Here is a 12,361-nt window from a genome sequence, read left to right as displayed (position 1 = left end):
TAAGTTATCAATATATTTTATACACTACAGAAAAGTAGACACACGAACTACAGGGACAAGATATTAATAATATATAGTTAGCGAACACAAGGCAAATGAGCTTTATTTATAAATAAGCTTATGACGGAGTTTTAAAAATATTTTATTAACTGAATGGGGAAAATATAAAATATTTAATTTTATTTCCAATATATATTTTCTAATTGACGCGTGTACTGATAGTGCAGCATTGTGAGCTAGACCCTGATATTGTACTTGCCATACAATGTTATTGTTGGGAACTCTTAAGTGTTACATAAGTTACATTAGTCTATACATTATCTAGGTGAAGCTTTCATTAAATTTTATTACAATACGTAGAATGCAAGTAAGAGTTTTGAGTAGTGAAAGGAATCCTCGCAAATGCGTTGCGTCACGTGGGCGGGCGGATCGATGGGCGGGCGAGTGAGCGCCTGCGCGGAGGCTGTGTTTCACTATCGACCGCCAACTTTTCACCTAAGTCTTTTGGGGCAGGTTAGGCCTATTGCTCTGGGGTCAAGGTCATGTTACATTCCCTTAAACCCCTCTCATTACCCATATCGTTTCATGTTTATTGGGCAGAATTAAAATACTAGAGAAAGCCATATTATTTACCTACCTCCCCCCCACATCCTCGGGTCACAGCCTTTCTCAGCGCAATGTCATTGCCCTCCACCCTGAAATCGTATCAATAAACTTCGAACGAACGAACCTTAAGTTCAACACGTTTTAGCGTAGACATAACGATAATTTATAGGTTTCTTGTAATTCTACATAGATTTTACACAATGATACAATCGTAGATAAACTCAATTCATAATGACCCCTTTGACAATTCGTATAGTGGTTGTCATATTCTCCTCTGTAACGTCTTAACTAAACTCTAAAAGAAACCTCATGCAAATAAAAACCTCGTGAGGTCAGTCTTAATGAGGGATACCTCTGCATATTTAATACTATAACCATTTCATAATTACATAACTAGGTGCTTTTAATATATAAATTGGCAACATGGATCCCAACTTTCTTAGTCAAACTTTTTAACATTCATTACATTTTTTTACATATTGTGATGCAACAATGATACAATAATATTTTATCTATCTAAGATCTTAATATATCAAGATATATTTTAGCATCATATGTATGGATATTGCAGAGGTCGTGTAGAGTTGAGTCGTTATCGGTGAGAACGGGAACAGTTTACTGAAATGCGCGAGAAGTATGCGCGAGTAGAGGGTGCGGGTTTCCTTGGCGCGGGATTGATCGCTACGGCGGCCACTTCGCTCGCCGGCGCTCAGACCCGTTGCCATGGAAACCGCCCAGCTCGCTGCCGTCGCGGCGTCGCCATCACAACCCAACTACATAATGTACACTCGAATAATACCCCTAATTTTCTTATTTGCTCAAATCTTACTTACATATAATAAATGTATCTATATATACACATATGATTAAAGTAAATTGGTTCTTTAGCCGCAGATTCTTCTTAAGGGTTTCACAGTGATCTTTTAAGATTATTTTTAAAATCTTATTTAGATGCGATGCGATGTGTTTGTGTTAGAAAATAAAAGAAGCAAACCAATTCAATAGCTCTATAAATATAACATGCTTTGGTAGTCGTTTGGAGGTCTTACGAAAATATACTCCGTAGGTTAATTGGTGACGCCTGACTTTATAGGAAGCTTGAAAAAACTCAGACCGAGTTCGAATATTAGCGAAAACTATATTGAGAACTAGCACTTGAATGGAACTGATAATATTTTTAAAGCAATATATCAGTATTATATCGTGTAAATTATTAACATTAAAAAGCAGAAGCTTGATACAATACTGAGATGAATCTCTAAACTTTTCTTATGCAGAAAATATTTCGTATGGATGAAAATAGTCTTATATTCTTTCTTTAAAATTTCAATCGCTGAAGACTGAATGTGAATGGAACTATAGAAAAAAATGGCAGACGAGTGGCTACATCTACGACTCGTAGCAATTACGATGGGTAATTTGAATGAATGAGTGTGGATTCAGTATTCACATATATAATTATGCTGATTGTATAGATCTGATCCAATGATTGAATTGTATATAAATACGTTAAATTACCAGACATATTTTAAATCATTTACATATTACTCGAAAGAATGTTTTTAATACGAAAAGTCGAATCCAAGTCATGCTCTTGAATAAGAGATAGAATTAACGAGGCTGCTGAGAAACCAACGCATTGCAACGTCATGCATGGCGGATCCGTATCCATAACTAAAATAATACCTTCAATATTATAATGTAAAATGTAAGCAAACCAGAGAGAACTTAGTAGTACCACAGGCATTTCAAAACACAACTGTTCAGCAAGAAATAACAGAGAAAAGTCTTCGAAAAACCATCATCATCATCATCATCAAATAACAACTATGACAAGTCGAGAACAACTTTCAAGATATATAATGTATAAAAGCACCCTCTTGTCTGCTATTAAAATTTTTCAGCTAGAGATTTAGTGATAGAATTAAATATAGTATATGAATACAAAAACGTAGTAAGATATGTTTTACTTCTATTCCATCTGTCAAAGGTTAGCGATTATCATGGCTAGTTTAATTTTGGATTCCGCGCTTCTGAACAATGGCTTTGAATAAACCATTGTCACAGATTCTTCAACCAAGACGTTCGTCTGCAGCCAGGTTTTCTTCTACTGCCATTTTGCTTTGTATGATTAGTTGAAGGACCTCGTATGTTTTGGTGTTACATGAGACGTGTCCGAAATATTCAAATTTCTTTACTCTATTTATTATTTATATTTGATATTCTATATATTATATTTGGTCCTTACATATGAAATCGGCGTTTTGTATGGACGGAAGACATAGTAGATTATTTAAATAGAATATATTTAATTAATCAAACTATGTACCATTGTTATCTAGGTTCATTGATCCCTTTACTAAAACACCATTTGGACGGGAATAAAATATGGTGGTCTAGTGTTGTCGAGAAGCAGCAGCAATTGAAAGCCTTCAAGAAAAGAGCGTACCAATTCTTAAAAGGCCGGCAACGCACTCGCGAGCCCTCTGGCATTGAGGGTGTCCATGGGCGGCGGTATCACTTAACATCAGGTGAGCCTCCTGCCCGTTTGCCCCCTGTTCTAAAAAAAAAAAAAAAATTGACCAGCCTTGTTTAGCAGCTAGCTTAGCTTTTTCATCTTTGTTTTCAGTTGCTGACAATAGATATCTATCGTAATCGCATGACCAGCTATAGTGAACGACCCACTACGCCACACTACGCTCACAAGTAACTTTATCGGAGTAAATTTTTGGCTTTGTGATGAGTCGTAAAGGTTTCATGAGCACTTCCGATTATTGTACAGGATCCATTCTTCATAACAGGCTACAATAGACTTCAATTCTTCGTTGTGAATTTTGGTCTCCAGCCGTCCACGGGGCTTGTTCTGCAGATTGAAATTTCCAGAACGAAAACGTTAGAACCATAACACGCACTGTTTTTTCTTATGCAGCACTGTCGCCACACAAATTAATCCTTCGGGCTGTTTCTGCAGCACTGGCGCCACAGTGGAACTAGTACTCGTAAATAACGCGATATTTCATGTTTACCATTTTATAAATAGACACAAAGAAAAAATAAATGAATCATAGTGTTCGAAAAACAAATGCATGAGTAGAAGTAAAAAATTAATTTGAATTTCCTAATCAAACTTTCTTTTTTCTATTTTATTTAAGTATTCATTCTTCTTTGCACTTCATAAGCTCTTCTTTGTTTATCAGCATTCTGTACAGCCCGGTTATATTTTGTATGTCGGTCGGTCAGTTTAAATTATTTTAAGAATTCGAACGCGAATAATTCGAAGCGATAAACCCTTCCAGTTTTTTGGGCATCTCTATCAGCGTCCAAGATTCTATGCCGTAGCACAGCGAAGACGTAACGTACTTTTTTTTAGTTTCGAAAAGGCGTTCCGCGCCATCGAGTCTCTCTGCGATAAGGATCGTGTCATTAGCGTATCTTAGCCGACTTCAGCAGTTTGGCATTAATTGCTATTCCATGTGGACAATTCTCTAGAGCTTCTGAAAATATTGCACCGCCGTACAAGATAATAAGCAAAGGTAAACGCAACCTTTGTAAATTTAGATATATGATGAATGTTTGCTGTTTACACATACATTCGCACTTTGTTTCCAATATAGATCTTTAACGTAACGGGATTCTGTCTTATGGGGATAGTGACTAATATTTACCTAAGCCAGTCAGGCGGAATCGTTTCTTAATCGTATATACCATATAGGTGATATAGTCTAAGTTGCATTCGTCAATTGCCTTTATAATACCTATATAGTATATTATCAGCTCCACACCTTTCATAGTTTTTCTGAGAAAATTGATGGTTTCACCACCAACATCTCATGAAGTTACCTAATATTATCTGGTCGAGAGTGACAGCCAAGTTCACTAATGTAGTATTTCCAAGCATATCATCAGTGCAGATTGTGTATTTTCCACCGTTTTAAAGTGTCAATTGGTTGCGCCCTTGATGTTTAGGTGTGAAGTTGTTTTCTAGGATCGATATTGTTTTACCTGTCCAGATCTATTTTTCTGGATTAAGGGTGACGGTGAACTTTCTTAAGTTTTACAGAGATAACCGCCAGGAATTGATTGTGGTCAGAACCTATATCTGTACCAGGACATGTTTTAGCCGATAAGGATTCCTTTGTCTTTTGTTTAGCAACAAGTAATTAGGCTTGCATACTAGCGAATGCCAACTGTCTACGTGGTACTAATTTGAAGAATATATTCGCAACAATAAAATCGTGTTCCTAGCGGAACTGTACTAGTTTTTCACCCCTGTCATTACGAGCGCCGAGACCAAACCTTATAATAATATCCGATATTATATATGTTGACCTATCATGGAGTTAAAGTCACCTGTCACAAATGATAGCTCGTTAGGTTTTGTTAACTTAAGAGCAATCTCAAACGTTGTAGTCTCATTCAATTCTTAAATTTTATCTGCTAGGGGCTGTCGGGGCATATACTATGACATATGGTTTAGCTTCTAGTTGTAATAAAGTTAAAAGGTTGAAATTTCTTAACTACGCTTTGTATGTTCTTCTAATAAGCACAGCAACTCCTATATCTATGACATTGTATGTTGCTGCTACTAAAGTATATTGCAGCAATACCAGAAGTTAAAGGGCCATTTCCATACTATCTTAAGTCTCTTATGCCTAAAATCCAATAAAAATTATTTCCTGTAAAAGATTATACAATTTTCCATCTTCGTATATACTGCAGACATTCCAAGTTGCTACCTGACCGAAAAATTCTTCGCCATCTCCGACTACTAAGGACTGCCGAAGACAAAGGCCATAGCAATATTTGTCTCAGTAGTGATATCGTGAAATAGGGATATTTGTTTGAGATGGATTTCCGTTGCATTCCACATCGCTATTTGCTGGTCTTACCAACAACTCTTTTAATCAGCCTAAACTAACATTACTTGTTTTGCTATAAAACAGTTCTCAAAATAAAAAAAATAATTTTACCACTAAATTCTTAATAAAATATGTGTAATGGTGATGATGAAGCAATAATAAGTTGTTGTTTGTAAATGCACATACAGTGGTCTTTATTTATTACATACTACATTTTTCGCCAATTCCTATAAGAAGATTAGGTTGATATAACAGTTTGTAATATGTATTAGGTTTATACTTATTATGGGTAGTAGTAATTTTTTTAATGTATCAAATCATTTATAACATTAATTTATAAGTGTTATGCCTCTCAAAGTATAACAGCTTTAGTAGATAGTCAAAGATATTTTTTAATAATTATTTGTTAATTGGATATCACTTCTTTAACATTAGTGACAGTGAAAAATAAAACCTTTAGGTCCTAATTGGACCACATTATTGAAAATAAATAACTTACCTAGCATTTTCATTTGCCAGGACTTGCATAAATATTTCATTGACATGCGTGGCGCCATTCAGCGCCTTATCTTGAAAATCCGTGGTTTGCCGGCTAATTTGAAGACTTTAATCCAAAAACTTCTGTAACAATGATGGTATATCAAAAAAAAAATGTCTAGAATTTTTTTTAGGGTATATGTAAGGGTTGCACAGTTATATATATCTACTGTGTAACATCATACTATAAAAAGTACTGCTGGAAAAATAAATAAAAAATATCAGTCTGTATTAATAATATTATATTTACTTAATAAATGTTCTCTTTATTAAATAATAGATTTGTGAACTCTGTTTACACATAAGAAAATAAAACAAGAGTTTGGAACTTATTCAAAAAGTAAGGTAAGGTTTCTTTATACCACTTTGTGATAAATAATTGAGTTTTTACGAATTTCCATCCAAATATCATGACTTCTTAATAGATTTTTTTTAGTATTTTTCTGATTTCCAATTACTAATTACAAATGTGCAGAGACCAGCCTCCTATTAAACCAGAACCATGTAATGTATATATAAAAGAGTTATCTTTATTTAGTAATTGTGCACTCTGTGGAGCCTAAATAATTTTAATAAAAAAATACTGGAATAAAAACCATTTTTTAAACCAATAGATTTTAATAAAATATGAAACTGTAAATAGAGATTGAATAAATTTCAGATATGGACACTTTTTTGTTGTTGAATATAAAATGGTATATTGGGTTTTTGTTTTGGTGTGTTGGTCTCCAATGCAGTATCCTTCTGTACAGTGCATTGAAGTTAACTTTCCATGTAGAAAAACTATAAGGGCTTTAAGAAAGGTTAGACATACATAAGATTTTTAATTATCATAATCTATTGTGTTACACTTCTAACATGATTTTTTTATTTATGACTAAAAAATTACTACCTTAAACAAATAAAAGTAACAACTTTCACTATAATATTGCAACAGATTGATATATACATGTATTCAAAAGCATTTTAGTAAAAATGTTAACTCCCCCTCAGTAATGTCCTCCAGACTCTAGTTATTGCTCATGGTCAAACCTGTATGCATAAAAAATTTTCTATTGGCAATTGCAAATGATTTGTCAATGCGTAAATCAAGTCTAAAGGAAATTATTCAGTAATAAGTTGGGAATTGAATAAGTAAGCATTGTACGCATAAAAGGAACAATAATGGTCTTATTCAGGCTTATCTTTCATTATCTGTGGTTATAAAATGTATTGTAATCTCAATAATTGTAAAATACTTATATATTATTGGTAATTAAAAGAAAACAAATAGAATTAAGGGAACAAGAGGAAATGGAGAATAAATGTGAAAGTAACACAGATAATAATTGATCTAGTGATTCTTACACACCCTATTAAACAATTAATGAAATTGTAAACTTAGCTATAACAATTGAGATTATTTTTTGACTTAACAAAAATTATATACATAATCATATAGATATTAATGCAATAATCATTCCTCAAGTAATACACATTCGCTTTCCTAAGATTAAATTCCTATAATTGCAAGTTAAGATTTTGCAGAATAAAAATCCAATAAATTTTTTATATAAGGGATGCATAAAAAGGCCTAAATGTCAACTAAATTGTACTTGTACTACTAATGTCATAAATGTTCTATTAAGAAATCATGATATCTTGTTGGAAATTCATAAAAACTCAATCAATATTCTGGTTGAAATATAAAATAACTTGCATATAATAGTAAGGAACAATAAATAATAAACTTAGTGATGTAGAAAGAAAATAACTTTTGAATGTAGTACAAGTAACTCCTGTTGTGTACGAAAATTGATATAAATAATAAAAAAAAATGGATAGGTATTAATTTTTGAAATTAATAAACTATTTTCTAATAATATGTAAACTTCAACATTTTAAACATTATTTTATTGCTTATGAGATCTATTTTATTATTGTTCAAGTAGAACAGTGACGTCATAACATTGACAGTCAATATCAAGCAGTAAACAAATCTACTGCAAAAATGTGTTAGTTTGTTTTGATACATACTCCTTACTGCTATCCAATTTATTTCTATGATCTATTTATTCATGCATGAAACTTTTAGAGCCGAACGGATTTTATAATCACCTATTCAAGAGTTTCAGGGCTAACCGCGATCAGTGGTTGACAGTGGTAAAACTAAATAACATGGCGGCATCTTGTTGCAGCCGGTCGAGAAGATTTTTGACTCAAATAAATTAGTAATCACTTACTTTGCTTTTTCACAAAATCAATAACGAACAAGAAGAAAAGCACTGCTACATAGTTGAGAAGTACATAAGTTCATATCAAACACTACTGTTTAAAATGACGTAACATTCTCAACCTTCACGGTCGCACAGTACAAACGGCAGGTACAAGAAATAGTTGTTTTAATAACTTAGCAAATCAACACAACACTAACAATTTTGTCATACACTTCAGTTTTATAATTCACCACTATTCCACAGTCGGCCTTACAATAAATTCACAATGAATACCAATAGTAAATCGTACAAACGCGTTTATTATTCTTCAAAAGAATAAACGTGACACGCAGTCAGGCTACTTCGTTCTTTCACACTCGCTTTTTTTTTATTTTTTGAGATGTAGATTGTAGGCAGGTACAGATTAAAAATTTTACCAGAATTTTTACAGCTATTGATTAGCACAGTATAAAAGTAAAATCATCAAATAAGGCAACAATAATGTCATAGATATTACCTAATACAGATAACGCAGGCTAACAGGAAAACCAAAAAATAACTGAAGCAAAGAAACCCTCTAAAAAAAACAGTGGATATCTAGATGACAAGTTTAGAGCCAAATATGTTTGCTTAGTTATGATGATGCTTGGTTCGTTATAATACTATTAAATGAAAACTTTATTTAACCATATTATAATAATAATTCGATACTATTCTCGAATCTTTGTTGACTTGAGCATTCAAAAAAAATTGACGTAAACACAAATTATGTAATTTTAATTAAATTTTTTAAAATTCCTTATCAAATATCAACAAAGCGACACGAGGGACTGCGAGGGCGAGTATGTGGACGGTGAAATCGTGTCGCCTCGCCTCGCTACCACTTTACTTATTTCGGTATTTGGGGCGCTTAGCGAGAGCTTCAACCACACTCTCGCTCACTTTGCTTTTAACAACTGCATTATAAGGAAGCGCGCGCTTTATGAACACTATGAATGTATAAAAACATATTTCAATACAGAACTTCATTACTTACTACCGACTTCTAGATGACAGTTAACAAAAAAGCTTTAAAATTAAGTATATTTATACTGGCATGATTATGAAAGGCAGTACAATATCGGTAGGCACTTAAGGCTAACGAAGTCATTCCAATCTTTTCGTTGGTCTAGCATCTAAATAAAGCTTGGGTGCATGACTACCACCCGTGTCGCCTCGACTCCCGAAGCGCCTCACGAGTGTCTGGTGCCGGCTTCAGATATTTAATATTCTTTTATTTTAAAAATCAAATACTGGTGGTAAGCAGGAAACAAAAAAAAGAAACGATAATCTTTCATCTGTAAATTTATACAATTGTTGATGTTTATGTTTTAACAACATTATAACGATAATCTGTAATTATATTCTACAAATGTTTATTTATATCTAAATATTTTGGTAGGTATAATAATTTAAATAACAGACATTTTCACGTCTATGGTTTTTTTTAAACTGATGAATAAAACAAACGAAGAATTAAATGCAGTTCGACATTATGTCATACTATGTTATGAATTGTCTAAAGATATTTAATTTTTTTTGAGATAATATTCTATATTATTTATCAATAACATTAAAATAATTACTAATACTATGGCTTTGCCGTGGCATATACCATTGGAAGCTTTACCTTCTTACAGAGAGAAAGAGCGCTCTATTGAACCGTCTTTAATAAAACATTATAGTAAATTGAACGTACACGAAAACCCATGTGAGGAATTGCAAACAGGTCTTCTTTGTGAAATTGGTATAAATAATAAAGAGCCTACGACTATACAACGCCTCATTGCAGCTGGAATGACTGTTGCTCGTTTGAATATCCGTGATTTGGAACCGGACGCTTGTACACAATTGCTACAAAGTATTAGACAAGCTGTATATAATTACAGTGCTGAATTAGAATATGTTTATCCTTTGGCGCTTTTAGTCGATGTAAGAGGTCCAGACATAATCACTGGGGAACTTAAAGGTGGACCACATACAACCATTGAGCTAAAGGAGCATGATTTAATAAGATTGACTATAGATACCAGTTGGCGGGAAAGTGGCACTGTCGATTGTTTATTTGTTGGATATGACCATTTAACTGACTTACAAACTGGGGACTTGATATTTATAGATTGTTTAACATCAGGTAAAGTTAAATTAATAGTCGATGAAATTGGTGATGATTCTATCGAATGTACAATTGCAACGGGTGGCGTAATTGGAGCAAAAATGGCTGTTCATATTTCAAAAGTTCCACATGAGATAAATACTAAAAAATTGAACAAAAGTATTGAATCGCTATCTTATAGCGAATCTTTAGAACAACCCTTCGAGCACATTGAAGAGCAAATAGCATTTGCTATAGCTTCGGATATTGATGGCATTTTAGTACCTAACACTCAAACACCGCAAGATATTCGAGTAGTTAAAGATATTTTATCTGAAAAGGGTAAACATATTCTCGTTTTTGCTTGTATTGAAACTGTTTTAGGATTTGATAATATAGAAAGTTTGTTAGTTGAATCCGACGGCCTTTATGTGGACAGATGTGTATTAAGCACTGATTTACCAGTAGAAAAAATATTCATTGCGCAAAAATCTATTTTGGCAAAATGTAACTCTATTGGTAAGCCATGCATATTTAAAGCTGTTCTGAATGAACAGATTCCTACACTATGTGTAAACGATATCGCCAACATTGTATTGGACGGCGCAGACGTCTTATCGCTAGAACTGCACTACGATTCGCCATTGAAAAAGTTAGTACCGGGCTACGATGCAGTAAAAATGGCCGAGAATTGTGTTGCTGCTGCTGCAGTTATTTGTAGACACGCAGAAAGAATTATTTGGAGACCAAAAATTTATGGTGTAACCGAACTTATGCAGACATCTTTTGAAGAGCCTACAAAAGCAATTGGGGTGACCGCTGTTGAGCTTGCTACGCGTTCTAGAGCAGTTGTTATAATTTGTCTCACAAATTCTGGACGCACTGCAAAAATTCTTTCGCATGCCAAGCCCTCTTGTCCGATAGTAGCAGTGACTAGAGCATGTCATACAGCAAGACAATTACGTTTTTGGAGAGGTGTTCGTGCTATGCATTACTTTGAGACCGCTAAAACTACTTGGCCATTGGAAGTAGATTCACGTATACACGCTGCTCTGGATTATTGTAAAGCAAAAAGAATATTACGCGCGGGAGATGCATACGTAGTAGTGACAGGATCAAGGCGCGGGGCAGGTTATTGTGATACTATAAGATTGTTATATGCTAGTGCTCGAGAAACAGTTCCAGTAGAATTCTGACAGATGGATTATGATTTTTAGTTTGTATAGTTGATTTTTATTTTACAATATTAATAATATTGATGCTGTTCATAAATTCATTTCTTATCATTAGCGTGTTGCACTTTTTATTAAATCATTTTTGTCTACAACAATACTTCTTGTTCTAGACCTTAAAAGTAGTTAGTTCTAGTGATTAAAAGACCAGAAGGTAGGAAGATAGCTTAGAAGAAAATATTTTTTTTAGTTCCCTCACTCTATCGCAATCCCACAAGAGTCCGTGCAAACTTTTACTGTATTTATACGTACTGAACCCTTTTTGTTTAGTTTTGGGACTTAGTCGCAAGTGGCGATATCTCACTTATAAAGAGTTGACTCGTTGTTAAAATTAAAAATATCAGGTTTTCGGTACAATTCTACGGTACAATATTACGGTCAATTTTTACTAGCAAAATCACAGCGTTGGCTCGCAAGATCTAGATTCTAGTGTGATCTCGTAAGATGTGACATTGATGATGGGATGAAGATGCGAATAAGGTCGAATGTAGTCTTTATACAATTGAAAAGTTCTTTTATAAATAAAAATACAAAATAATGACTAGGTACTTTTATATATCAAATAATTTATTTTCATTATATTAAATAATTTAATTTTTTATACGGATTTCATCTCCTTACGCAAGGTTTAATAGTGCTTCTATTAAACCTTGCGTAAGGAAATATTCGTGAAAATGCAATATAAGTTAAGCAAATAGGTAGAAGCCTAGATGTTTCTTTATCCCTAATATCAAAAACGACTTATGAATCGTAATCGCTTTAGCTAAAAACATAGTGGAAATTGTTTTTTAGAACTGA

The 12,361-nt window shown here is 33.4% G+C and overlaps 2 protein-coding genes across 4 annotated transcripts in view; one reads left to right on the top strand and one right to left on the bottom strand.

Annotated features, from left to right (window-relative positions):
• The window catches only part of LOC110997282, a 34,446-nt gene extending 25,854 nt beyond the window's left edge, over positions 1-8,592 (bottom strand). For 2 of the 3 annotated variants that reach the window (XM_022265355.2, XM_022265357.2), the window contains exons 1-2: positions 8,225-8,592; positions 5,965-6,086 (exon numbers count right to left, since the gene is read on the bottom strand). In XM_022265355.2, the coding sequence (XP_022121047.2) occupies positions 5,965-5,993 (29 nt within the window). In that variant the 5' untranslated portion in view covers positions 5,994-6,086; positions 8,225-8,592. The remainder of the gene's footprint in view (positions 1-5,964; positions 6,087-8,224) is intronic. The other variant, XM_022265356.2, reaches the window with a different exon arrangement.
• A 1,167-nt stretch (positions 8,593-9,759) lies between these two features.
• LOC110997285 (pyruvate kinase-like) lies at positions 9,760-11,529 on the top strand. Its single transcript, XM_022265362.2, has one exon. The coding sequence runs from the start codon at positions 9,830-9,832 to the stop codon at positions 11,525-11,527; it is 1,698 nt and encodes a 565-aa protein (XP_022121054.1). The 5' UTR covers positions 9,760-9,829; the 3' UTR covers positions 11,528-11,529.
• Positions 11,530-12,361: the final 832 nt, after the last annotated feature.

The sequence above is a fragment of the Pieris rapae genome, chromosome 16 (genome assembly GCF_905147795.1).
Source record: "Pieris rapae chromosome 16, ilPieRapa1.1, whole genome shotgun sequence".
In the NCBI taxonomy this organism is placed as follows: domain Eukaryota; kingdom Metazoa; phylum Arthropoda; class Insecta; order Lepidoptera; family Pieridae; genus Pieris; species Pieris rapae.
The sequence above is the reverse complement of the archived record's forward strand: the minus strand, read 5'-3'. Positions and strand labels throughout refer to the sequence as shown.